General features: G+C 49.3%; 1 protein-coding gene across 2 annotated transcripts in view; it reads left to right on the forward strand.

Moving 5' to 3' along the window:
- Nucleotides 1–27,002, forward strand: part of RASAL1 (RAS protein activator like 1) — a 28,886-nt gene extending 1,884 nt beyond the window's left edge. The window contains exons 2-21 of one of the 2 annotated variants that reach the window (XM_003790005.3): nt 2,470–2,526; nt 4,953–5,066; nt 5,218–5,279; nt 9,692–9,821; nt 11,852–11,933; nt 12,016–12,147; nt 14,682–14,770; nt 15,481–15,598; nt 15,745–15,898; nt 16,269–16,333; nt 16,617–16,729; nt 17,463–17,655; nt 21,126–21,263; nt 21,843–21,987; nt 22,993–23,165; nt 24,141–24,278; nt 24,355–24,490; nt 25,519–25,639; nt 26,591–26,655; nt 26,902–27,002. In XM_003790005.3, coding sequence (XP_003790053.2) covers nt 2,470–2,526; nt 4,953–5,066; nt 5,218–5,279; nt 9,692–9,821; nt 11,852–11,933; nt 12,016–12,147; nt 14,682–14,770; nt 15,481–15,598; nt 15,745–15,898; nt 16,269–16,333; nt 16,617–16,729; nt 17,463–17,655; nt 21,126–21,263; nt 21,843–21,987; nt 22,993–23,165; nt 24,141–24,278; nt 24,355–24,490; nt 25,519–25,639; nt 26,591–26,655; nt 26,902–27,002 — 2,326 coding nt within the window. The remainder of the gene's footprint in view (nt 1–2,469; nt 2,527–4,952; nt 5,067–5,217; nt 5,280–9,691; nt 9,822–11,851; nt 11,934–12,015; nt 12,148–14,681; nt 14,771–15,480; nt 15,599–15,744; nt 15,899–16,268; nt 16,334–16,616; nt 16,730–17,462; nt 17,656–21,125; nt 21,264–21,842; nt 21,988–22,992; nt 23,166–24,140; nt 24,279–24,354; nt 24,491–25,518; nt 25,640–26,590; nt 26,656–26,901) is intronic. The other variant, XM_012805256.2, reaches the window with a different exon arrangement.
- The last annotated feature ends 241 nt before the right edge of the window (nt 27,003–27,243 follow it).

Raw genomic sequence — 27,243 nt, forward strand, 5'->3', positions numbered from 1 at the left:
AAGGGTGAGGAGAAATCGCTGAGCCCCAGCTGGGGATCCAACCATTCTGCCTCAGTTTCCCCAGCTATTGGCACCCTTCTTCAAAGTGGCTCTTCTCAGAGCATGCCAGGATCTTCATGCTCCTAGGTGGGGTGTGTTCTCTCTCCCCTCTTCTAAGGGAAAGGGCCCAGACACTGCCTGAAGCATTGTCAGGTTTGAGAGGGGTCCATTCTGGTCTAGGGGGAGGCCTCAGCAGATAATTTAGAGTTATTACTATTATTAATAATAGCAGCTGTCAGGCATTGAGGGCTTAGTATGGACCAGGGTCTGTCCTATCGGCATCTTCATTTTACAAATGGGAAAACTGAGGATGGGTGAGGCGTAGTCACTTGTCTAAGGTCACATAGTAAGGATTTGAACACTGACTGCTTTCATGCACAAACCAGACAGGGCAGGTGATGGCTGAGGGCCTGCTTTCACATGCTTGAGCTGAAGCAGGGGCCGTGGGAGAGGCCAAGAGTCTGGAGATGTCAAGGGTCTGGAAGGGGCCACCCCCACCCGCCACCATTGCCCCTACTTGATGGGCACCTGATAAGGCCCTTGTGCGTCAGAGCCCTGGAGCTGACCAGTGCTGAGCTCAGCTCCCATGGGGGCTAGGTGGACAGGATGGGGTGTGTCTTCCAGTCCTTTGCTAGTCCCAGCCAATCTGACCCCCCTCCCCTGCAGTGAGGGAGACTGAGGAATGGGGGCCTTCCTAAAGGAACCTCTGGGATAGAGAGGACAGAGAGAAATTGAGACACATAGAGGGCATCACCTAGTCTCAAGTGTCCAAGGATGGGCCTATACAGGGAGACTGAGGCTGCTGGGATTGCCCAGTCCAGTGGGTTTGGGAGGGAGCCAGAAGGGGAGACTGAGGCCTGAGACGCTACACAGAAGGGGGTTCAGAGGTGGAGCCCAGAGTGGAGCATGGAGACATGGAGCATTGCCTGGTCTACAGTTCGTGAATAGAAACCAGATAGGGAAATGGAAGCCTCTGAGCACCAGTCAGAGGGGGCTATGAGAAGGAGCAGAGAAACTTAGGCATGGGGAAGGGCTCATAAGCCGGACAAAGCTCAGGTTGGAGCTGACTCTTAGTGCCAACATCCTTCTTCCCTGGAACCCCTGAGGCATTTCTGACAAATGAACAAAGAAGTGGTGGCAGAGGATAGAGAGAATGGTGGCTGGGGGAGAGGGCCTTTAGAAAGGGTAGAAAGGCACTTTTAGACAGGGTAGAAAGGCACTGGTTAAGAGAGAGTGTGTGTGTGTGAGCCCCAGCAATCCCCATTCCTCCCGGCCTCAGAGAAGGCACTCCAGAAACCCACTCATACACAAGTATTTCTGGAGGGCTGACTGCATGTGCCAGGTGGGAGTCTGGGGTGGGGATAAGGAGGACACAGACTTTCTGCCAAGGAGCTCACAGTACAGAAGTTGTGGGGTGGTGGGAAGACAGACATTAAGTGCATAGAGAAATAAGGGAGCAAGATGATTCTATGTGCTGAGAGGGGTATGAGGGTTAATTTAGACAGAACAGTGGTCATCAAAGTGTCTTTGAGATGACATTTGGACTGAGATTTGAATGACAGGAAGAAGCCAGCCATGACAAGATCAGGGATAGAATCTTAGGCAGCAGAAACAGCAAGTGCAAAGGCCCTGAGGCTGGCAGGAGCTTGATAAAAGACAAAGGGGGAACTGAGGGGCCCTGCTAGATGCTAGAGGGTACTAGTAACTGTTACTATGCACGGGGGATGGAGCTGGCTTTGGTTGGTTGGCTCAGGGCCACTCAAGGTGGTGCAGCATATCTCTTACTGGCTCAGTTTGGAGGTCTGGATCCCCTGGTCTGTGCCTGCAGGGAGAGTTTGCTGTGCTCCATCCCAGCTGAGGGCTGAGGAATAGGGTGTTCCCCTCCCAGGGACACCCTACTGCACTGCAAAGCTGGGGAGGGTAATGCTCACCCCAGAAGGTAGCATGTGGGGTGGGCTCTGGGATGCATCCACAATGTACTATCTCCTTTGGTTTCTCCAACCCCAGGAGGTGTGTGTTAATATCAGCCCAAGTTATAGATAGAGCAGAGAAACTGAGGTACAGGGAGCTCATCCAGGTTGCTCATCTAGGGGCTGGTGAAGCAGGTGTTGAAGACACCCTAGCACATGCTCTTGACCACAGCTTTGAGTTTTCTGGGCCAGGATTCGGAACTTCCTGATCTCATGCCTTTCTGTTCCATTCCTGTGCACGCAAGCCCTGAGTCCACAGAGGTGGTGCCTTGGGTGGGGATTCGGGCACCTGTGATGACTCCTGTTCCCCTGAGGTCCTGCCTCTTAGCTGTGTGACCCTCGGCACATCCCCCCACACCGACCTTGATTTCCCCTGTCTGTATAATAAAGGTGGATTGGGACCCTGTCCCCATCACTGCCCTCTCAATCCAGTTCCTCCCTAACCATTCTCCTTCTGCAGGTCTGGGAGCAGTGACCCCTACTGCCTCATGAAGGTGGATGACGAGGTGGTAGCCAGGTGAGGAGTGGAGATGCCAGGCCTGGGGCCAGGGGAGTAGGGGATGGGCTCTTTGTAGACCAGGGGAGTTCAGAATTAACACTGAGAGGAGTAGGGAACAGGGCAGTTCTTACCCCACGGAGGATTCATGGCCTGACAGTGGATGCTCTGTGCCCTGGCCTTTCTGGGGCTGGGTGGTTGGGGCTGCCAGCTCCTCTCTCCATCCAGCCCCACCTGGCTGGCCACCCTCTCCCTCTGGACTGGATGATGTCCCTGCAGCTCCCTAGGGCTGACTCAGCCTGTGCCTCCCACAGTAGCATCTCTGGGGCTGGGCATCTTGCATCTCACGCTTGGCTGGACTAGCTTGTTCTGGGCTTGCTGGGTGCTGTGGGCAAGGAGTGTGCATGTGCCTGTCCAGCTGGGCCTGCTCGTGAGTGTGTGAGTATGTGTCTCAGGGCTATTGTGGACACGTGTGACCATGTGTTCATGTCACACATGTGTACCTGTGTGGTGTGTGCATGTGTGTGCACATGTATAGGGCTGCCCTATCCACACACTAAAGTACCAATGCCTGTCTATTTGGGCACACAGGCACTGGTATGAACACGTGGGAGGTGTGCATGAGTCTTGGAGGGGGCTTCAGGCTGGGCTGTGCTTGGCTCTCACCCCCGCAGGCCAAGGGATAGCTCTCAGCCCCCGCAGGTCTGAGAGGGCAGGTGGGTGGGTGGCTAGTTCCTATGGAGACAGCAGGATTCAGGATGCTCCTGGCACCAGTTCTGGTCCAGATGGGCTGGGAGCTGGAGGCACGATTCTGCACTGGGGAGGGGCCCTCTGCAACATGCTGACCCCTCCATTTTCCCTGTCCTCAACCTGCCCCTTGCTCCATTCTGTGCCACCACCCCAAATCCACAGATTGATGTTCTGTGTGAACCTAGGCATGATCTCTCCCTCTCTGGGCTGTGAGGAGTTGGGGAACCTGGGGGGGCCTCTAAGCTGGGAGAAGCCTGAGGTAGGGGTAGAAGGGTGGGAAGAAGCTCTGAGGGTCCCTCTGATGGTGGTGCCCTTGGGCTGAACGAAAGGGACCCAGAGTGTGTGTATGCGTGTGCACATATGTGTACTCTGTTGGGAAAGAATGTGGCAAAAGGAATGAAGAAGGGAGCAAGAACCAAATTTTGCAGCCATTTGGGGTGTGTCTTCACCAGGCTAAGTATATTCTTCATTCCCTGGGTAAAGAGAAGTGCATCTGCAGGGGTGTCAGGGCAGAGATGCTGTATCTGTGCATCTGTTTCTGGTCTTGTCTTGGTCTTTACCTCCCTGCCCCCTAGTACTTCCCCTGGCTTACTGTGGGTGGCGAAACCCTGCCTACTCTGGCTCCTTGAACTTACCAAACACATTCCTGCCTCAGGGCCTTTGCACATGCTCTTCCTGCTTTCATTTTCTTCATTGTCTCTCTTCCCTTTGCCTAACTAGCTCTTTCAGGAAGCCTTCCCTGACTCCCTCTATCTCCACCTCCCAGACCCACCCAGGTACCACAGAGCTAAGCCCCATGATAGGACTTCTCCTGCCATATCCTGAGAGCTTGGGAGAAAGCCCCTGCCCATTGCAGGGTCATTTGTAATGGCCTTAGCACCGTTCCTTTGATTCCCCAGACCCCAGCACAGGCTGTGCCCATAGTCTGGGTAGATGTTTGTGGACTGACTGACTGACTGACTGAATGGAACTGTGTGTGTGTCAGTGACCAGGTGTTGTGTGCCTCTTCTGTGAGTGGATCATGAGTATCTGCTGCAAGTCACTTGCTGTATGTTTGTTGAATGTGTGTGTCTCCGTTGTCTGGGCATGTGTCCATCTGTGTGAATATGTCTGTATTTACAAACACATGGGTATGCTTTTTAGACATTTCTGAGGGTGAACCTGTGTATCTGTGTAGATGTGATGTGTCTCTTTGTGTCTCGGGCTTCCTTGTTGCATCTGTGTGTGACTCTGTCTCAGTGTGTCTGTAAGCCTGCACATTTGTTTCTATGGGTCCCTATATGTGTCTTTTGGTCACTCTATGTGGGTACCTGGGCCCTTAGGTGTGTACTGGGGCCCCTCAGTGTGTGTATGTGTGTAGGATCATGTGTGTGTTTTGACCAGAGTATGTGCCTGTGTGTGTGTTGAGATCTCTGTGTGTATCCAGGTCTCTGGGTGTGTGAATGTCAGGGTACATGTGTGTGCGTGTGTGTGTGTGTGTGTGTGTGACTATACCTGGGTTCACAGGAGTGTGTGTGTCCCTGGATGGGTCTCTATCTAGGTTCTAGGTGTGCATGTGTGTGGAGTGCTCCTCAGCTGTGCATACATGTGGGTCTCTGAGTGTGTGAGTCTGGATCCCTGTGTGTGTGTGTCTGGTTCCCCAGGTGTCTGCCACCTGTGTGGCCTAAGGGCCCAGCTCTCTGTACCCCCTTTTGCAGGACAGCGACTGTCTGGCGAAGCCTGAGCCCCTTCTGGGGTGAGGAGTACACCGTGCACCTGCCCCTGGATTTCCACCATCTGGCCTTCTATGTGCTGGATGAAGATACCGTTGGGTGTGTGGCTGGGGACCTGAGCCTGGGCACTTGAGGGGAGGTGGGATGTGGGGTTACACCATGTCCACTCACCTAGCCCTTGACACCTGTTCCCACTTGTCTATGGGAGGGGCTGGGTCCCTGACTCGGACCTTCCCCTGCCTTTCCACAGGCACGATGATGTCATTGGCAAGATCTCACTAAGCAGGGAGGAGATAGCTGCCGACCCCCGAGGTGGGTCGGGGCACCAGCCACAGCTGGGCAGAGGGAGGGGGGATTTGCAATGCCATATAGCAAAGGGCACAGGGAAGCACAGAGCCTTCAGTGGAACATTATTTTTGTTCTTGGTTTGTCTTTACTTTTTGAGCAGTTAATTCATTTGGCTAGTTCAATATTCAGAGTTTACAATAAGCAGCAAAATTCTCCCTCTTCCCTTCTTGAGATATTTCAAACATATACAAGCAAGTCACAATAGTGATAGCAGCCATCACTTAACTAGTGCTTACTGTGTACTGAATGCTCTCTAAGTGCTTCTCATGTAGCAGCTCAGTCATCAGAGTAGCCCTGTGAGGTAGGTCTTTGTATGCCCGCTTTAAAGGTGAGTAAGCAGAGGCACAGAGGGTTAAATAACTTGCTTGAGATCATGGGTGGTCGGAATTTGAATCCAGCTTGTCTAGTTGCAGAGTCTGTGCTTTTTATACTGTACTATATGTGTTTTTTCTCTGCTTACACGGATATTGTCTGTTCAGTACTTTGCCTTTTGTTTCACCATATATCTTTAAGATCTTTCTGTAACAGCATTCTAAGAGTTTCTGCATTCCTTGCTGTTTGTATGACTTTGTGGCACACCACAGTGTGGATGTACTATTTTGTTTATTTGGTTAGACCCCTCTTGATGGTATCTGGGCTATTCCCCTTTTTTTCCCTAGTTCAAACAATGCTGTAATGAATAGCCTTATTTTTTCTCCCTTTGTGTCTTTTTTTTTTTTTGAGACAGAGTCTCACTGTGTCACCCCAGGTAGAGTGCCATGGCGTCACAGCTCACAACCACCTCAAACTCTTGGGCTTAAGCGATTCTCCTGCCTCAGCCTCCCAAGTAGCTGGGACTACAGGTGCCCTCCACAACACTCGGCTCTCTGTCTATATTTTTGGTTGTAGTTGTCATTTTTGTTTAGCAGGCCTGGGGTGGGCTTGAACTCACCAGCTTCGGTGTATGTGGCTGGTGCCCTACTCACTAAGCTACTGGTGCGGAGCCACCCTTTGTGTCTTTATATTAACTTGGACTATAATGTGTCCGTGTATAAAATTTGTTTCTTTTTCTTTTTCTTTCTTTCTTTTTTTTTGCAGTTTTTGGCTGGGGCTGGGTGTGAACCCGCCACCTCTGGCATATGGGACTGGTGCCCTACCCTCTTGAGCCACAGGTGCCACCCTGTTTCTTTTTCTGAAGTCAACCTCATATTTTTCTTTTGGCTCTAGATTTTCTGTTATACCTAAAAAGACCTTCCCAACTATAAGGTTAAGACAAAGGTTTTTTTTTTTTAGTTTTTGGCCAGGGCAAGGTTTGAATCTTCCACCTCTAGTATATGAGGCCAGTGCCCTACTCCTTTGAGCCACAGGCGCTGCCCAAGACAAAGTTGTTTAAAGTAATTCCTCCTCGCAGTAATCTGACACTTTTTGTTTAAACACATGTCTTTAATCTATTTGTAATTTATCTAGATATTAAGTATTACTTTTTGTCTAGATGACTGTTGTCTCAGTATCATTCGTTGGATAATTTATTATATTCCTCAGTTGGAATTAGTTGAGAATTTACTATGTGCTAATCATCATTATGATCATTGCTTCTGTTTAATGAGGGTTTACTATATGCTGGGCATGATACCAAACACTTTACATGTAGTTCTTAGAAATGCTGGTGAAGTATGCGCTAGAATGATCTCCGATTTACCTAGGCTTGGAGAGGTGAAGTGAGTTGCCCTTTCTAGAAGTTGCAGAGGTAAGAGTCAAATCCAAAGTCTGTGTTCTTTTTTTTTTTTTTGAGGCAGAGTTTCACTCTGTCACTTTGGTTAACGTGCCATGGTGTCATAGCTCACAGCAACCCCAAACTCTTGGGTTTGCGCAATCCTCTTGTCTCAGCCTCCCAAGCAGCTGGGACTCCAGGCACCCACCACAACACCTGGCTAGTTTTTCTATTTTTAGTAGAGACAGGATTTCTCTCTTGCTCAGGCTGGTCTTGAGATCCTCAGTTCAAGCAGTCTGCCCTGCTTGGCTTCTCAGAGTGCTAGGATCACAGTCGTGAGCCACCATGCCTGGCCAAAGTCTGTGTTCTTAATCTGCCCACTGAGCTATAACCATTGTGCCTCAAACATCTACTCACAGGGGGTGGAATTAAATGAATGAAGTATAAAGTCTGCCTCCCAGGAGCTTATGGACTAGATAGAAAAACAAAACACTTGGCACAGAACAGCAAGAAAAACACGAAGAAAGTGTCCATGTGTCTGCATGTGGGTGCTTTTTACTTTTTAAAACAGAAATGTGGAGGTGGAGGTATGTGGAATATCACTGGCATGACAGTGGATGACAAGAGAGGGTAGTGAGGGCTAGTGTGGTTAAGGACAGCTTCATGGAGGAATAGGCATGAGTTGGTCCTTTAAAGGTATTTGGCAAAGATGCTAAGATGTTTTTATGTATTTTCTTTCAGAGGCAGGTATAAGCCAGGTCATGTGGAACTCTTGGTAGGGGTTATGGAAAGGACTGTAGGTGCTAGGCCAGAGTCAGACTCTAGACATTCTTCTAGAGGCACAGAGAACCGCTGATGGTCCTTGAGCAAGACAGTGAAGAGAATGGGGTCATGTTATCAGAAGATGGTGCAATAGGAGAAATTGGATGCATTTTCAAAAGGTCCCTATAGCTGTCTGTGGATACTGGATCACAGAGGGACAAGAGTCGACACAGGAGATACGTTAGGGATCTATTGCAGTGATCAAGTGAGAGAAACCTGATGTCATTCTGGACTAGGGGTAGCAGTGACATGAGAAGTGAGATTGGATTTACACTTTAAGCAGCATGAAGGGACTAGATCTTCACAAGTGCTCTCCTGTCATGTAACAGTGATACCCTGAATAAAATAGGATTCCTAATGCATCATTAGACTTGCTATAAAGAAGGGGGATCCCTCAATATTTTCCCTATGCAAAATCATGAGCTAAAATCTAATAGGAAATGGTGAACAATAAGCACGGAGATAATGAAGGATTTCCCCAAAAGCAAATGTCAATATCAGTTCGTCAAAGGGAATAAAACGTGGATTGGAGAAAGGTAGATGTTACTGGACATGAGAATTCCTCATTAACAAAGAGTCCCACAATAAGCAGCTACTACTCCTTTCTAGGGATAAGCATTCTTAGGTTTCCTAAATATTAAAATCAAACAAACATGACTTCACATCAAAGATCACCAAACACACAAGGAAATGGGAGACCATGAGCAACAGTCAGCAGAAACAATAGCCATTAGATTTAGACCCATGATGACTTTAGATTTTGTGATTATGATATACAGGGTAAAAAATCCAATATTTAAAGAAATAAAAGATGGAGTCACAAGAAAGGCCAGAAATGACTGCAATAAATTAAAAAATAAATGGGCAGATTTAGAAAAGAACCAAATAAAACTTAGAGATAAGTACAATAGTTAAAATTCAAGACTAAGTGGCTGAGTTAAACATCAGATCATTCACAGCTGAAGTGAGACTGGGATGGATCTACAGCAGTGGTTCTCAACCTTCCTAACACCACAGTGAATTTTCATTGTTATAAAGGGGTCACAACCCACAGGTTGAGAACCGCTGATCCAGAGAAATTATTCAGAATCATCTCACAGAAAATAGAAAGAAAATATAAGAAGTTCAGAGATGTAACTGTGGAAAATAACTGTGAAGGTCTAACATCTATTTAATTGGAGTCCCAGAAAGGAAAGAATAGAAAAAATTAGGGAGTGGAAACAATAATTTAAAAAAATATTGGGGAAAGAAAATAACAAAAAATAATTGATGGCCCAGAATTTTCCAGATTGGAAGAAAGGACATGATTTTATACATAGAAAAAGCACAATCATCACTCAACAGGATTTAAAAATTCCTTATCTGGGCACATGCTGTTCTGGGAAACAGCAGAACATCAAAGATAATAGTCCCCCAAATTAGAAAAGGTAGACCACTTACAGAAGAGTAATTATTAGGCTGAAAGCTGACTTCCAAGAGATACAAAGGAAGCAATATCTTCGAATGTTGAAAGAAATGAGAGAGAGAGAGGCAGAGAGAGGATGTGCACGTGTGCATGAGCGCCAAGATTTATTGAAGGGAGAGTATGTTGGGATTAAATAATAGGTGAAGAGTATGGATGCACATGGCTAAGAGCATTGGCTCTATTACTATACGCCTGTGCTCAAATTCTAGCTTTACTAGCTGTGGGATCACTGATAAAGCTCTTTTTCCCTGGGCCTCATTTTCCTCATCTGAAAATGAGAATAATTTCAGCAACTGCATCAGAAGTCAGTGACTTAATATGTGTTTAGTGTTAATTGAATTTTTAAGTTAACATAATGGCCAGTAGATACTTCGAAAATGTTAGTGCTGTGCCTTTCAGGGATTGACAGCTGGATCAATCTGAGCCGTGTGGATCCAGATGCAGAGGTGCAGGGTGAGATATGCCTGTCAGTGCAGATGCTGGAGTATGGACAAGGCCGTTGCCTGCGCTGCCATGTACTCCAGGCCAGGTAAGGACAAGGTTGAGGTGGTATGGAAAGGGTGGTCTGAAAATGAGCAGGAATTCCCTGCATCTCCCCTGCTGCCTGGCCTTGGGGACCTCTTCACTTCTGGGGTACTTCTAAGCTGACAGCCAGGTTCCCTGTGTAGACAGTCTACTCTCACTGGGTTGTAAGTTCTTGGGGGTAAAATCCTTGGTGGTGTCCTTGTAACCAGCACCAACAGTCCAGATTCTGAAGATAGCCACGCAGATGAGTATGGAGGTATAGTAATCAAATTGTAACTGACAGATACTAAAATCATACTGGCCTAAGCAGAAGAGTTAGCTTATTGACTCGTATGTCTAGCATGTAGCTTCAGGTGTGGCTGGATCCAGGTGCTCAAATAGTGACATCAGGAATCTGTCTCTGTCTTTGGGCTCTACTATCCTCTGTGTTAGCTTAATTTTTAGGCAGCCTCTCCTCAGGTGGGGATGAAGATGCCCCTAGCAGCCACTCCAGGTTGGCATCCCATCAACTTAGCCACTTAAACTGAAAAAGAGCTAATATTTCTCACCGTTTCCAACCAATGTCCTGAAATTAATTCTAATTGGCCCAATTTGGGGCACATGCCTATCTCTGAATCAATGACACTGACTGACTGCTAGGCCTGAGTTATAGGCCCATTCATGTGGTCTGGGAGTGAGTTGGGGCTGAGTCCTGTCCCAGAGAAAATCAGAAGGAAGAGAGACACAAGACCAGAGCAATCCACAGGTGGCCCCTCTAGGGGCACCAGCTCATGGTCCTCTAACCTACTTATCACTGTAATCCCCCTCCTTCCATAGCCTGCTATCATTTTGCTTCGTTAAATACCTCCATCCTTTCCCCTTCTTTCCCCCATCCTGTCTTTCTGCCTATTTTTCATACCTCACTCCTTCAACCCTTACTTTCAGGCCAATCCTCGCCCAGACTGGGGAGGATCTCCTATTTCTACCTTGCTGTGTGACCATAAAGCCTTTCCTTTTACTTGCCCTCTCTGGGCCTCTCTCACCACTTCTGGAGTTTTGATCACAGATATGTCAGCAGGGGCTCCTTGGGATCTGGATGAGGGAGAACCAAGAAGTCAGGGGACAGGCTGAAGGACTCAGCATGGGGCAGGGGCTTCTTCCCTGTCTTCTTTGTGCCCACGGCCCCTTTCCCAGCCACAAGGCTGTGCAGGATCCTTGCAAGCATGAGCAGGACTGATTGCTGTCGCTTAGCAACTGGGTCGGCTCCTAGGAAACCAAAGAAGGCTTTGGATGCTGAGCAGGGATGGGAACAGAGCAGGAGGAGGAAGCAGGAAGGAAGAGGGAGAGGTGCGGGTGGGATGCATCCCTAAATTTGGGGACCTCAAGAAGAAGGGATGCGGAAGCTGACTGGAGTAAGACTTTCGGGTTGTCATGGCAGCAAGAGGCAGGGGGTGCCTGCCCCATGGCTTCTATCGCAACACAGACAGAGTGGGGGCATGAGTGTTTGTTGAATGAATACACAAGATGAGCACTTACCACTTGCCTTGTGCTGTGTGTTAGGCCCTTTACACACATTTAACCCTCAGCCTTGTGTAGTTGGTCTGTTATTGCTCCCATTTTCCAGATGAGGAAACTAAGGCTCAGAGAAGTGAAGTGAGTTTTCCTAGTGTCACCCAGTCAATGAGTGCAGAGACGGGCTTTGAACCTTTGTATCTAGTCTCCTATCTAGGGCCTCCAGGAAAACTGAGACACCCTTCCCCCGCTCCTCACTGCACTGTCACTTATGGGGCTTTTCGATAGAGAATTTGATCTTTCTGTGCCTCAGTTTCTTCATATAGAAAATAGGGGCATCCGAGTACCACCTCATAGGGCAGTGTGAGGCAAAACATGTGGGGAGGGGTGCCCCTTACTGGGCCCCTATGGTGGAAAATTTCATGGCCTTGGAAACCAGCAGCATTTGAATGATCTTCCCAGAATCCCCTATCCAAGGCCCAACTTGGGTCTTGGTCTTTGAGGGTTATGTGTACCCTCATTCCTTTCCTCACCTTTCCCCAGGGACCTGGCCCCCCGAGACATTTCTGGCACATCTGACCCATTTGCACGTGTGTTTTGGGGCAACCAGAGCTTGGAGACCTCGGTGAGTGGGGGGCAGGGGAGCTGGGAAGGAGGGAAGCATTCAGTGGTGGCTCTCTCACTCAGACCACACCCCTCACCCTCAGATCATCAAGAAGACTCGTTTCCCTCACTGGGATGAGGTGCTGGAGCTGCGGGAGATGCCTGGTGACCCATCCCCACTGCGTGTGGAGCTCTGGGACTGGGACATGGTGGGCAAGAATGACTTCCTGGGCATGGTGAGCATCACTCCCTGCAACAACCTCTGTGGCTCCGCAGTGCCTCCAAGGGGAAAGAAGCCGAGGTGGGCTGAGTGCTTTGGGGCTCAGAAGGGCAGACATGCAGGCTGCAGTGGATTCCCCTGGCCAGGCCTTGGTGATGAGGACCCATTGTCCCATTGTATGGGTTAGGAAATGGAGGCCCTCAAAAGTATGGGAACCTACCCGAGATCACAAGATGATCTTTCTGGGATGAGACTACACAAGGTGTTTGTGTGCTGGCCTTTGCTGGGCGTTCCTCCAGGATAGCCCCTTTACTTAGCCTTCATGGCTGCCCTATGTGGCTGAGATTGTCATCATCCCCATTTTATAGATGGAAAAGTGACGTTCAGAGAGGATAAGTGGCTTTCTCAAGGTCATATGACAAAGAAATGGAAGAGGCAGGATTTCAGTTTGAGTCTTTCTGACTTCAGAACCTAAGCCCTTAACTCCTACTTCTGGAAGCACTGGGCTCTTTCTCTTGGTTTCCCATCTGTAAAATGGAGAAAGAGGCAGGATTGTTCCTTCCTCTCAGAAGTACTGAAAAGCGGCTGTATATTCAGAGCTGAGAGTTTTTCAAGGGAGGCAAAAGAGAAGTAAATAAGAGGGAGGCTTGGTTATGTACTCCTGGCAGTGATTTAAAATATGCAGCCATTTGGAAACAGTCTGGCAGTTCCTCACATAGTTAAACATAGAGTTTCCACGTGACCCAGAAATCCTCCTCCTAGGTATATATGCAAGAGAAATGAAAACCTATGTTCACAAGAAAACTTTGACATTAGTATTTATAGCAGGATTAGTCACAATAGCTCAAAGTGGAAACAACCCAAATATCTACCAACAGATAAACAAAATGTGGTCTATCAACAGAATGGACTGAGGAATGCTTGTAATCCTAGGACCCTGGGAGGACAAGATGGGTAGACTGCTTGAGCTCAGGAGTTCGAGACCAGCCTAAACAAGAGCCAGGCCCTATCTCTAAGAATAGCTGGGTGTTGTGGTGGGCAAATGTAGTCCAAGGGAGGCTGAGGCAAGAGGATCGCTTTAGCCCAAGAATATGGAACGTGACAAAGTGAGACTATTTTTAAAAAAATACAATGGAATATTATTTAACCACAAAGAGGAATGCGGTTCAGTAAGTCCTCACTTAATGCCATTGGTAGGTTCTTAGAAACTTTGACTTTAAACAAAATGATTTACTGATACTGCATGTCATAGGGACTTAGTGCTTGTTCCTATCAATTAGCCTATGGCAAAATTGGTTTCTTTATAGGTCATTTAGCAAGGACTTACTGTACTGGCATATATTCCAATGTGGATGAACTTTGGAAAATACCATGCTAAGTGAACCAAATCAGTTTCTCTAAAACTCATGATTCCATTTGTATGAAATGTCTAGAATAGGCTCGGCGCCTACAGCTCAACCGGCTAAGGCGCCAGCCACGTAGACCTAAGGTGGCGGATTCGAATCCCCAGCCTGGACCCACCAAACAATGATGACGGTTGCAACCCAAAAAAAAATAGCCGGGCATTGTGGCGGGCGCCTGTGGTCCCAGCTACTTGGGAGGCGGAGGCAGGAGACTCGCTTGAGCCCAGGAGTTGGAGGTTGCTGTGAGCAGTGAAGCCATAGCACTCTACCCAGGGGGACAGCTTGAGGCTCTGTCTCAAAAAAAAAAAAAGAAAAGAAATGTCTAGAATAGGCAAATCTGTAGACACAGAAAGTAGATGGTGGGGTGGGGAACAGGGAGTGACTGCTAGTAAGTACAAGCATTATTTGTTTGTTTGTTTGTTTATTTTGAGACAAGAGTCTCACTCAGTCACCCTGGGTAGAGTGCTGTGGATCATATCTTACAGCAACTTCAAACTCTTGGGCTCAAGTGATTCTCTTGCTTCAGCCTCCCAAGTAGCTGGAACTACAGGCACCTGCCACAACGCCTGGTTAGTATTTTTAGAGATGGGATCTTGCTCTTGCTCAGACTAGTCTTGAACTCCTGAGCTCAAGTGAACTACCTGCCTCAGCCTCCCAGAGTGCTAGGATTACAGACGTGAGCTTCCATGCCTGGCTGAAGTATAGGCTTTTCTAGGGGGTTGATAGAGAATGCTCTGAAATTAGTGGTACCACTGATTGTCCCAGCTCTGTGGATAATTAAAACCCATACATTGTATACTTTAAATCGGCGAATTGCCTGGATATAAATTAGATCTCTATAAAGTTTTATAAAAAGAGAGCGTGGGGTTCAGGGCCCTTCTGGACTGTCTTCAAACCTTTTGATAGATGCAATTTATGTTCCTAAACAGAGCTGAAAATACAATTGATCCAGGCATGCTGTCTCCAGCAGCTGTGTGACCTTGGGCAAGTCACTCCATCTCTTTGAGCCTCAGTTTTCTCAACAAATTAAGTCCCTCTGGAGGCCCTCAGTGCCCTGGCAGGAGCTGATAATTTGGGACAGGGTAGGGGAAAAGGCCACAATCCCCCTCCCTGGGGCCCAGCTAGGGTCTGTGTGTCTCACCTGCAGGTGGAGTTCTCCCCAAAGACCCTGCAGCAGAAGCCGCCCAATGGTTGGTTCCGCCTCCTGCCCTTTCCCAGAGCTGAGGAGGATTCTGGGTAAATAGGGGTGGGGAAGGAGGGGGCTGGGCTGGAGCCATGTAGGGTATCATCCTTAGCTTGTGGGTGGTCTTCGTGGGTGCCCATGCCTGCCACACGCCACCACTATGCCACTTCATGAGTTTGTGCATTCATCCATCCTTTCAATCAATGTGTGTGTAGCATCTCTCAAGATGTGCTTACATACGTCTGAATGAGTTGGCCTTATGCCCTTTCACCTGTTCACATGCAGACATGTCAGTTCACACTCAATATGTGTTCAGCATTTTGGGTCCTTCCACACCCATCCACATCTGTCCACACTGTCCATTCTTTACACTCTTGTTTACCCTGTCCCTGCTTGCCGTTCCCTGTTTATACCTGTCAATATAGGTTTACACCTGTTTATACTGTCCACACCTGTTCATGCCTGTTCATGCTACTCACACTTGTCCACTAGTCCTGTGCACAGTTTTTACACTGGCCACATCTTTCCACTCTGTCCACACCTGTTTACCCTGTCTGTGCTTGTACATTCCTATTTATATCTGTCAATATCTGTTCACAACTGTTCACACTTGTCTATATTCACAACTGCCCACACCTGTTCACACCTGTCTTCCTTTGTAAACATCCATACTCTTTACCTGTGTTCCCAACTGCCTCTCTTGGATGTCCACACCTGCCCATACATACTTATGCTCCTTCACCTGTGGTCTGATCCTGGTCAGGGGGAGCCTGGGTGCCCTGCGGCTGAAGGTGCGCCTGACTGAAGACCGCATCCTGCCCTCCCAGTACTACCAGCCTCTCGTGGAGCTACTCATGACTTCTGTGCTGGGGCCAGCAGAGGTGGGTGTATCAGGCGAGCAGTTCTACCAGGGAATGCCGTGAGTCTGGATCCCGGCCTCTCCAGCCTTAGGGAACCCCATCTGGGCTCTTCTGCTTTGGAGTGTCAGGTCCCCAGGTTACCTTTTTAGCCTCATGTTCCTGTCCAGGAGGACACTGCCGGCCCCCTCGCTTTGCTGGAGGAGTTGACCTTGGGGGATTGTCGCCAAGACCTTGCTACCAAGCTGGTGAAACTCTTCCTTGGCCGGGGCCTGGCCGGGCCCTTTCTGGACTATCTCACCCGGCGTGAGGTGGCTCGGACCAGTGAGTTGCTTGTATGGCCCCCTGATGTCGCCCCCCAAGGGTGGGCCTGCAGGAGGGTCCCTGGGGGAGGAATGGGGAAGTCTCACACAGAGCATACAGGCTTCTTTTTGGTATGGATCCCTGTGCTGGGTATCCCCAGACAGCTGGGAACACAGTCCTGGGTTCAGGCCCTGGTTTTGTTTCTCATGAGCTGTGTGACCTCAGGCAGTTCACTTAACCACTCTGGGCCTCTGTACTGTGGATGGGGGTGACATTTTGGGTCTTCCTGATTCTTGAGGCTAGAAAAATCATGATCCTCACCATAAGTGAGTGGGACGAGCTGGGTCCAGCCCCCTCAAATCCCAGCAAACATTTTTCCCTATCCTCCCAGCTGACCACAACACCCTCTTCCGCTCTAACTCCCTGGCATCCAAGTCGATGGAGCAGTTTATGAAGGTGAGTAGGGGAGGCCTGGTGAGACCAAGTGCAGCTTCCTCAGGGGTCTTCCCAGCACGTCTCTGGATGCCAATGCTTGGCTGGCTTCAGGTAGCTGTGCTTGGCTGAGCTGCAGTGCTGGTGGCTGGTGCCTATCCTTGCCCTTAGTTGCACCACGGTGACATCTCCAACCCTAGCCAGTCTCTCTCCAAACCTCTTCCTGCATGGTCCCCCCTGCGCCCAGCTCATGGGCACACCCGGCCTCACCCTCAGCCCTGCCTCGTGTGGTGCCCCCTGCCCCCAGCTCGTGGGCATGCCCTACCTGCACGAGGTCCTGAAGCCGGTGATCAGCCGGGTCTTCGAGGAGAAGAAGTACATGGAGCTGGACCCGTGCAAGATGGACCTGAGTCGTGCCAGGTTAGCAAAGCCTGAGGGGTGGGCATGACCCTCCAACAGGCCCCCCTGCCACCTGGAACCTTGTTGGGCTGGATCTGTGCTGATTGCTACTCCAGCCTGGGGCACGGCTGCCCAAGCCAGGGTGCTGGTGGTTGAGCTCGAAGCCTCACACATGAGCCCCTGGCTCCTCAGGCTGTCGCATGAGGATATAGCAGGGAACAAATGCACACAAGCCATATGCTGGGGAAGATGACAGTAATCTGAAGAAGGTTATCGAAGGCGACCAGCACAATGCAGGACACAGTGCAGGAGAGGGCCTGTGGTGACAGGGACCGTCTCCTAGAGAACGGTATATTTAAGTAAAGATTTGAAGGTGGTGAGGGAATCAGTCATGGGGAGATTTGGAGGGAGAGTGTTCCAGGCAGGGGAACAACAAGTGCAAGGCCCCGAGGTGGGAGTGTGTGTCTGACACTGGGCCAGGGCCTGTGATATGAGGGATGGGGAGGACAGTCACTTTGAGGCAGTGACAGTCACTTTGAGGCATTTAAGCTGGAAGTGGGCAAGAGTGTCCCAGGCAAAGGGCCCAGCAAGTGCAAAGGCTGTGAGCCGAGCATGAGCTCAGGGCAGCTAGAAGCTTGGTGGGGGTGTCAGGAAAGAGGCCTCAGTGGTGGTAGGGAGGGTCCTCTCTGAGCTCAGCAGGTGCCATCATGGAGGGTCCTGGCTGTCATCTGAGCTACTGTCCTGACCCCTCCAGGAGGATCTCCTTTAAGGGTGCGCCCTCAGAGGAGCAGATGCGGGAGACCAGCGTGGGGCTGCTGACGGGCTACCTGGGACCCATCGTAGACGCCATCATGGGCTCCGTGGGGCGCTGCCCACTCGCCATGCGCCTCGCCTTCAAGAGGCTGCGCCGGTGTGTGGAGGATCGCTTCTCCCAGGCAGAGCATGAGGTGGGTAGGCCCCTACTGGGCAGGTGGGGTGGTGGAGGCTGGGGAGGCAGTAGCTTATCCAGGGTCACATGGAGAGTCAGGGAGAGTCGGGAAAGAGGGGGATCAGAACCCAGCTGCCCATATAAAAGCACTCTGTGTCCTGGCAGAAGTGAGGACAGCATTCCTACCAGGTTTGGGACCCAGGGATAGCAGTAGTAGTAGTAGTAATGATGATAATAATAATAATAATGGCAGCTGACACTGTGTGTTGTATGTTGCCTGACCATGACCAAACATTGTTTTAAGTGATTTATGTGTTTAACCTTATCTAAGCTTCACACCTACCCTGTGAGGTGGACACCAGTATCATTCCCATTGCACAGAGGAGGAAATTGAAGGCCAGAGAGGTAAAGTCACACAGTTAGAAAGGGGTCATGTTGGGATTGGCACTCACTCAGACAGGCTGGCTCCCGAGTCTGTACTCATAACAACCAAATAATGGAGTCTGGCACTTCTTAAATTCCAGCTGTCAGAGAGGGAGAGAAAGTCAAGGACAGGGGAGCAAGGGACACACAGGAGCACAATCTGGCACACAGTAGGTACTCAGTAGGAAATACCCAAAGTACTCTAAAAACAAATCCCTGCATGTGTTAGCGCTTTTACCAACATTGATGCAAAAGTTGCAAACTCAGATGCTGGGAGTTTCATGCAGTTGAGACCCATGAACAAAGTAGGCAAGGTGCAGGGCAGTAGGGAGTAGTAGAGATTGTGGCCAATTGGAACTTCCACATCATGTCTAAAAGGGAAGCTCCTGGTGATTATTGCCCAGTGTTGCCAGGAATGGAGTCCCCGCATTGCCAGATCTTCATATTTTTTTAAAGCCAACATTCTGGATTTTGTGTAAGGTCTCTCATTTTTATTTTATTATCATTATTTTTTGAGCCAGAGTCTCACTTGCCCCCACTTGATTGCTAGCTCACAGCAACCTCATACTCCTGAGTTCAAGTGATCCTCCTGCCCTGAGTAGCCTCCTGGGATTGCAGGTAACTGCCATAAAACCCAGCTAGTTTTTCTATTTTTAGTAAAGATGGAGTCTTGCTCTTGTTCAGGCTGGTCTCGAACTTCTAAGCTAAAGTGATGCTCCTGCCTTGGCCTCCCAGAGTGCTAGGATTATAGGTATGGGCCATCACACCAGACCAGGTCTCTCATTTTTAAAATGTTAGCACTGGCAAGGCACAGTAGCTCATACCTGCAATCCAGTGATTAGAGAGGCCAAGGCAGGAGGATCACTTGAGGCCAAGAATTCAAAACAAGCCTGGGCAACATAGGGAGATCCCATCTCTGAAAAAAAAAAATTAAAAAATTAGCCAAATATGGTGACATGCACCTGCAGTCTCAGCCACTTGGGAGTCTGAGGCAAGAAAATCACTTGAGCCCAAGAGTTAGAGGCTGTAGTCAGCTATGATTGTGCAGTTATACTCAAGCCTGGGTGACAAAGCAAGACCCTAACTCTAAAAACAAACAAACAAATAAATAAATAAATTCACCTAAAAATTAAACAAAAACCATTTGGGCCAATCATTACAGCTTTGTGGTAGGACTGGCCTGTGGGCCACCAGGGTTTTATGTTTGGCACCCCTGCTTAGGTGGCTGTCATCATCCCCACAAATGACATCAGGTGAGACTGTTATGCAGTGCTGATGTAACAGAAATGCAGACCTGGGGTTTGCTTTGCAGAAATACCTAAGACCTGCTTAATGTTGGAGACGTAATGGCACAATTCCTAGAGCCTGGGTTAAGAGCTTTTGATTTGTGCCATCTCTCTCTCCAGTCCCATTTACAGATGGGAAAACTGAGGCCCAAGGAGGTAAAACACCTTGGTCAAGGCTGTCGACTCAAAACCTAGGCCTCCAGACTCTCTGCTGGGGTCTCTCTCCTCCCCCTACTCTGGCTGACCTCAGAAGAGTGAGCTCTGGGCCTCCAAACTGGGATGTGGCTTGGTTTATACCTTCCTTGGATGTGCTGTCACCTGGGCTGCTGGCAGAGGTGTTAATTGGGACACAGCTGTGGCAGGGAGGAGGGAAGAAAAGGGGGAGCCTGGCTCTCCAGACAGCCTGGCCTGTGTATGGGGAGCCAGTATTGGTGACACCCAAGTGTCTCCTAGCTCTCATCCCACAATGTGGGCAAGAAGGAACAGGGACTTTTTAAGGCCCACAAGGGTAGGTGGGGTCAGGGGAACCCAGGGAAGCCCCCTTCTCTGCTGCTGTGACACCTGTTCCTCCCACTCAAGAAAGGAGGAAGTTAATGAGCTGCTGTGCAAACTAAAATTACCCTGGACTATAGCCAGTGGGGGTGTGGTGGCCTTGGAGGCAGTTTGAGATTCCAAATGGAGAGGGGAGACCCTCTCTCTGGGCATTTCCAGGTACCCAGCTCCTGCAGGGCTCATTGTCAAGGCTGAGATCCCCCAGGAAGTCAGCATACACCCAGAGGAGGGTATTGTTTCATGTGTGAATACAACCCCTAAATAAACACAGGAGTGCATTCTGCGTTTTCAGTCTAAATATAGCCAGGCAAGTGTGAGAGGTGGGTGGGAGCTGGTTAGGGGAGAGCAAAATGCACCCAGGATGGAGGTGTACCCTCTCCCTGAGTCACTTCTGCTGTGGCTGGGGCAGCCAGCCTTACCTGTAGGTGGGCCGGGCCCCAGACTCATACTGTGGGGCATCATATTCCACAGTTTGTAGAGGGCAGAGGCTGGGGGAGGGGTCGCACACTGGACAGATCCTGGAGCATGTTGAATTGGGTTCACTACTCTGCCTTACTTTCCTCATCTGAAAAATGGGAATAATAATACCCCACTAGGTTGTTTGAGGGTGAAAAGTGATAGTTCAGGCTTAGTGTTGAATAGCCGGAGAGTATGATGAAGAACAGAATTCAAATCCAGGCTTTGCCACTTATAGCTGTGTGGCCATGGGCAAGTGACCTTCCCCCTGTGGGCCTCAGTTGTCTCCTCTGTAAAATGAATATATAATCCCTCCTAAAGTGAGTATTAAATAAAATGAATGGTTAGAGAAGTATCTGTTCTGTTGATGTTTCTACTGTAAGTCATAAATCTGGGTTTGAATCCTGTCTCCTCTACTCACCAGCTGTGTGACCTTAGACAAGTCATTTGATGTCTCTGAGTTTCTGCTTCCTCACCTATAAAGTGGGAATAATGGTGGTATCTCCCTCATAGGGCTGTGTCCTTACCACAGTTCTTAGCACAGAGAGTCTGAGGACATTTGGCTAAATCTGATTTTGCAGAATTGGTATGTTACTCCATTTTCCAGGTGGAAAACTGAGGCTCAGAGAGGAAAAGCCTCCTTGGTAGGCTAGCATGGCCTCTTGACCCATTTCTCATTCCACTTTTTGCACCACCAATTTCTAGTCCTTGATGCCTCAGTATCCCCAGCTGAGTTTTGTGGGCCCCTTTCACTTGGCACTCCTCCCGGCAGGACGTGAAGTACCTGGCCATAAGTGGCTTTCTCTTCTTGAGATTCTTCGCACCTGCCATCCTCACCCCGAAGTTGTTTGACCTCCGGGACCAGCACGCGGACCCTCAGACCAGCCGTTCACTGCTGCTTCTTGCCAAGGTGCCAGCAGTGGGACCTCCTCATCCTGGGTGCTCTTTGCCAGAAAAAAAAATATGGTAGGACCAGAGCTGGGAGGCCAAACCACAGAGGTCCAAAGGACATCCAGAAAAACTCATGTATTAATGGTGTTACACCTCCATTAACATTCTATTCTGAGTGTGAAAGCATTCCTTATGTTCTCCAATTTCCTCTTTGAAATGAAAACCCAACCCTTCCAGGAGGAAAGTGGAAAGCAGGTTAACAGTCATGTACACCTTAGTATGAATTGGACCATTCTTTGCAAAACAGCAACAACTTGAGATTCTTATGGGCTCCGGGATGATAGACATGACAGGATTGGGCAGTCCTAGATGGGAGAGAGTCTGGGCTTGGGAAGGAAGAGAATGAGGGTACTGTGGGTGTAGATTCCTAAAGGGGGAGAGAGGAAAAGATATTACCCAAGGCAGGCGCTAGGATAAGTCTTCTTTCATTTAGTGCTGATTTAAGAGCCAGGACTCTTGAGGTTGTGTTCTGAGTCCATAGAAGTTCCTTCCCTCTATAGTGACCTTGGCCTTGGCATCCCTTACTCCTTTGCTCCAGGCTTTACAGAGCATTGGAAACCTGGGCCAGCAGCTGGGCCAGGGCAAAGAGCTGTGGATGACCCCCCTGCACCCATTCCTGCTGCAAAGTATCTCGCGTGTGAGAGATTTCCTGGACAGGCTGGTGGATGTGGATGAGGATGAGGGTGAGTTCCTGTGGCCTTGCCACACAACTAGCTTGTCACTCTACTGGGAGCACTCAGGGTCTCCCCCTCCTCCCCAACTGACTTCTCAGCACTGAGAATGTGGACCTGTGAGTCGGTTAGTCAGTCAACTAACATTTCCTGACACCTAGGTGCAAATGACGACTATCTATAAAGTGCCTATTATGTAAAAGGTGCTGAGGATACACGTGAACAAGACAGAGGGAAATCTGCTCTCATAGAGGTTTTATCCTAGTGGGGATCACAGGCTGTTAACAAGATGAATAAGAAAATTACACGATATGTTAGGGTTCTAAATTGTAAAGGAGAATAAAGAAAGGAGGGAAGGGAATGTTGGGGGGGTTGGGGGGAGTGGCAGGTTGAACTTTTAGATAGGGTGGCCTCACTTGGGTGACATTAGAATAAATACCTGGAAGGGGACAGAGAGCCAGGTGGATCCTCGTGGCGGTGGGGAGAGTGTTCCAGGCAGACAAGAGCAGGTGCAAAGGCCCCGTGGCATGAATAGAAAGGAACAATGAGGAGGCCAGTGAAGAAGAATAAATATGAAGGGTCAAAGGAGAGATGGGGGCCCAGATCGTGTGGGGCTTCTTAAGCTATGGGGAGAATTTTGGCTTTGATTTGGAGTGAAATGGAGCCACAGGAAGGTTTTAAGCAGAGGAGTTAGGGTTGAGTCCATACCACAATGTGGGGCCCAGGTCATGACATAGTTGAGTCTAAGCCACATAGGAGGAACCTGTCAAAATGTTGAACATCCCTCTCTAACCAGAGAAACTTCAGGCAATGATGCCTGCTCTGCTCCTCTCTGCCTTGATGCTACTATTCCCTATTGAGGGAATGGGGTCTGATATCACTGTGTTTTTCCCCCCCGACCTCTAGGGGAACAGAGAATCATGCTTATGCACAGAGGCTGTGGGCATGCTGGCATGTTAGGTTGAGCCAGGATAGGAAGGGCTCACTGTCCCCCACTTCTCTTCTCCCATTTCCTAGAGGCTGGTGCTCCAGCCAGGGGCCTGGTCCCACCCTCGGCAACTGTTCGAGAAGGCTACCTGCTGAAGCGTAAGGAGGAGCCTGCCAGCCTGGCCTCACGCTTTGCCTTCAAGAAGCGCTACTTCTGGCTCAGCGGGGAGACCCTCTCCTACTCCAAGGGTCCTGAGTGGCAGGTGGGACTCCAGCCCACGATAGAAGGGTTTCCAGCAGTGGTCTACCTCATAGGGCTGTTTCTTTGTAACCAGGGGGAAACTGAGGTCCAGAGTGGGCAAGGCCACAAGGCACCGTAACAACAACTGTAAACTCTCAAGATGGGCTTTGCTCACAGCTATGGGTCACTGCAGGCACAGGACAGGGACAGGCATACACCTACACATACTCACCATCTCATAAAATTGGATGTGTTCGTTCAGAGGTGCATGCCCAGATGTATAGACACATACTTCCATGCATTCATTTACTCAGCAAGTGTTTACTGAGTGCCTACTATGTGCTGGGCAATGTTCTTGGTGGTGGGGATTCAGCAGTGAACAAGACAGATGAATTGCTTGCAGTACTGGCATTCACCACTAGCAGAAACTGAGGCACATACTGCTATCTACCCATTCCTGTGTGCACCCTGTAGATAGTACCAGCGAGCACTGGAATGGGTGCCCACACTTATATTTAAAGATTCTATTTCATCAGCACAGAGTGGATTCTAGAAGTTAACTCCTTGGATTCCAGTTCTGGGTCCACCAGCTGAGTGACCTTGGAAGAGTCATCTATTTTCTCGTGTCTTGGTTTTCTCATCTACAAATTGGGGAGAATACTAGGTTCAACCTGCGGAGTTTATTGTGGTGATTAAATAAGTTGATATTCTGGAGGTGGGATTAACAAAAAAAGTTGACATATGTAAAGTGCTTATACTACATCCCAAGTACCATGTAAGTGGTAGCTATTGTTATTATTAAGAAGAAAACTGAGGCAGAGAGAGTGATAGGGCTCATGGAATGGCCGAATTCAAAGACGCACAGAGCATAGGCATACAAGGTTGAATGTCCCTGCCCCTGGGGACCCACCTGATACGTGTACACACATCTGGAGAGAAGCTGTCCCTTGGTTCCTGGGCCCTCAGGCCACTCCACAGTGACAATTCTTCACCCCAGATGCGTTCGTCCATCCCAGTGTCGCACATTCGAGCTGTGGAGCGCGTGGATGAGGGCGCCTTCCAACTGCCACACATGATGCAGGTGGTGACGCAGGACGGCACAGGAGCACTGCATACCACCTACCTCCAGTGCAAGGTGAGGTGTTGCAGGGATGCAGGCTGGTGTTCCTTGGTTCCCACCCCACCTTCTGATCGCCTCCCACTCCCTGCAGAATGTGAATGAGCTCAACCAATGGCTGTCAGCCCTGCGTAAGGCCAGCGCCCCCAACCCGGACAAACTGACCTCCTGCCACCCCGGTGCTTTCCGCAGTGCCAGGTGGACTTGCTGTCTCCAGGCTGAGCGCTCAGGTAAGGGGGAGGGGAGGACTGCAGGCCCCACCCTCCCCACCTGTCTATCGGCAGGTGTCCCACCTCTGCCTGGGATGGCTGTGTAACCCTGGGCAATTAACCTCTCTATGCCTCAATCTTCTCATCTAAGAAATGGAGTTCTGAGGATTCAACACTTAGCACACTGCTTGGCACATAAACACTTAGCACACTGCTTGGCACATAGTGCTCCTTAAATGTGAGGTATAGTTAAGTACCTACTACGTGCCAGTGTTCAGTAGTGCACAGACATCATGTACTTGCTGTAAGGGAAGAGGAGTGCAATTATAATACAATGTGATAAGTAGGAAGATATTGTGGGGACCACTCCTATAATTTATCCTATTAGGGTACATGTGAATTTGTCTAAAGGTTGAATATTAATGTCTTAACACAACAATTATGAGAAAGACATGATGGCTATGTTAGCCAGTTGGATGAGAGTTTTCCAAACTGCATATGGAAGCAACACACTGTATCCTATGGTAGAATTAATGTACACAATTATGATCTAATAAAAAATAAATTAAAAAAAATAAGATATTTGCCCACCCCACCCCCCCCAAAAAAAAAGAAAAAAGAAAGATGAGGTTTTTGAGATTCCAGAGCATACCTGGAACCCCTGCCAGCTCCAGGATGGGGGTTCCAAGGAGGGCTTCCCGGAGGTGTTGTTTACATGTGAACTGGGTAGAGTAGGAGTTAAGCAGGGAAGTTGGAGACAGAGATGGGGTGAGGAAGAGTGTGGCAGGCAAGCAAACAGCATAAGTAAAGGCCTGCAGGTGAGTCTGCGAGGGCTGATGGGTGGGAAAGGCCTGGGTGGTTGGAGCCTAGAATGTGGAAGGAGGGTGGGGGAGAGGTGAGGCCAGGGAGACCCTGGAGCTGGAGTGCAGGGCGTGGCTGCAGGAAGTGGGACTGAAGGAAGTAGTGGAGAGGGAGGAGAGATTTAAGAGGCAGGGCGGGGAGACTGCCAGGCCAAGGGAGGAGTTACTGATGACGCTGTGTGCCTTCAGCTGCTGGTTGCAGCCGTACACACTCGGCAGTCACCCTGGGGGACTGGAGTGACCCTCTGGATCCGGATGCTGAGGCCCAGATGGTGTATCGGCAGCTGCTTCTGGGGCGGGACCAGCTCAGGTGGGTGCCCTCATCCATCCCACTTCATCTCTAGGACCCACTGGGTCACCCTCCTGCATGGCCTCTCATGTTCATTTACTCCTTCTTTCCATGTCCATTGGCAGGGTTTCCTGGGGGCCAGGGTGACGACTGGGTGTGTTCACAGTCAGGCCCTGGGACACACGCTCTGGGGGCCCCTAATGCAGAACTTTTAATACCTGGAGCCTTAGAGACACAGGCATAATTTACATAGAATCCCAGCCCCCTGAGCTTGCTGGGTGACCTTAGATATCGCCCTTCCCCTTCTTGGCCTTGGTGATAGAGATTGTCACAACCCATTACAGAGTAGGTTCTGAAGCTGACCTGCCTGGGTTCAATTCCTGATCTAGCTACTTACTATCTATGTGATCTTAAGCAAGTTGATTTTTCTCTGTACCTCAGTTTCCTCATCTGGAAAATGGGGATAATATTTCCTACCTCATGGAGTTCTCCTATAGATCAAATGAGTGCATATTGGCAGACCACTTTGTAGGTGCTTAGCCCCTTAGATTTTTTTTTTTTTTTTTGCAGTTTTTGGCCAGGGCTGGGTTTAAGCCCGCCACTTCTAGCATATGGGGCTGGTGCCCTACTCCTTTGAGCCACAGACGCTGCCCAGCTCCTTAGCCTTTAATAAATGGTAATGATTATTATTATGCTGTGTGATCTTAGGCTACTTATTTTACCTCTCTGTGTCTCAGTGATCACCTATATAATGGAGCTAATAGTAATACCTACATTATGTAAATTTGTTAATAGTTAAATGAATTAAAACATAGGGCTTAAAATAGTGTCTGATACTCTAGAAATGTTTGCTGTGATGATGATTCATGGGAGCCTGTCATTTCTTCTGCAACCTACAGAGAATCTCTGGGGTAGGGAGCAGGAATCAGAAAATGAGGAATCAGCCTTGTCTTTCTCCTTCTTAACTTCCAGGATGCAATTGCTGGAGGATTCCAGTGTGAATACAACTCTGGAGGCAGACACAGGGGAGGGCTCTAGTGCCACAGAAGGTAAGGAGTTAAGGAAGTCCCTTTTCTTTTCCCTCACAGCTTGCCAAGCATACACCTGTGTCCTCCAGCCCACCCTTGTGTTTCCATTCCACCACTGGACTGTGGGGGCTCTGGGAGATTTTAGGATTCTCAGGGCATAAGACAAATCTACAGCCTGAGAAAGCCATTGGGTCCAGGTTATGGCAGCCCACCCTGGACTGACTGAGTCCCTGTGGTCCCTTGTCTCCCTCCTAGTGGCCTGTCCTGATGCTCTGGCCCGGCAGAAAGCAGCAGCTACCCATCTACTGGAGGTGCTTGCAGACCTGGATCAAGCCCACGAAAAATGCCAGCTATGAGAGCAAGGGAACGCTACTCCCCACCTTGGGCCTTGAGGAGATACCAAAGCCAGCTTGGAAGGAGTCAGGAGCTGTGGGGCTCTCCTCAGTGTCCCCTGGCCCTGTAGTCTCCTTGTGGCTGTCCTGGAGGCTCCTGAGACATACATAGTCATGTGTGCCCTGAGTCTAGAACTTAGGGAATGGAATTTCTTTTGGCAGGGACCAGCCTTGTATTGAGTGAATCTCACTACTAGGGTTGAGT

The sequence above is a fragment of the Otolemur garnettii genome, unplaced genomic scaffold (assembly GCF_000181295.1).
Source record: "Otolemur garnettii isolate 467f Iridium unplaced genomic scaffold, OtoGar3 scaffold00038, whole genome shotgun sequence".
In the NCBI taxonomy this organism is placed as follows: domain Eukaryota; kingdom Metazoa; phylum Chordata; class Mammalia; order Primates; family Galagidae; genus Otolemur; species Otolemur garnettii.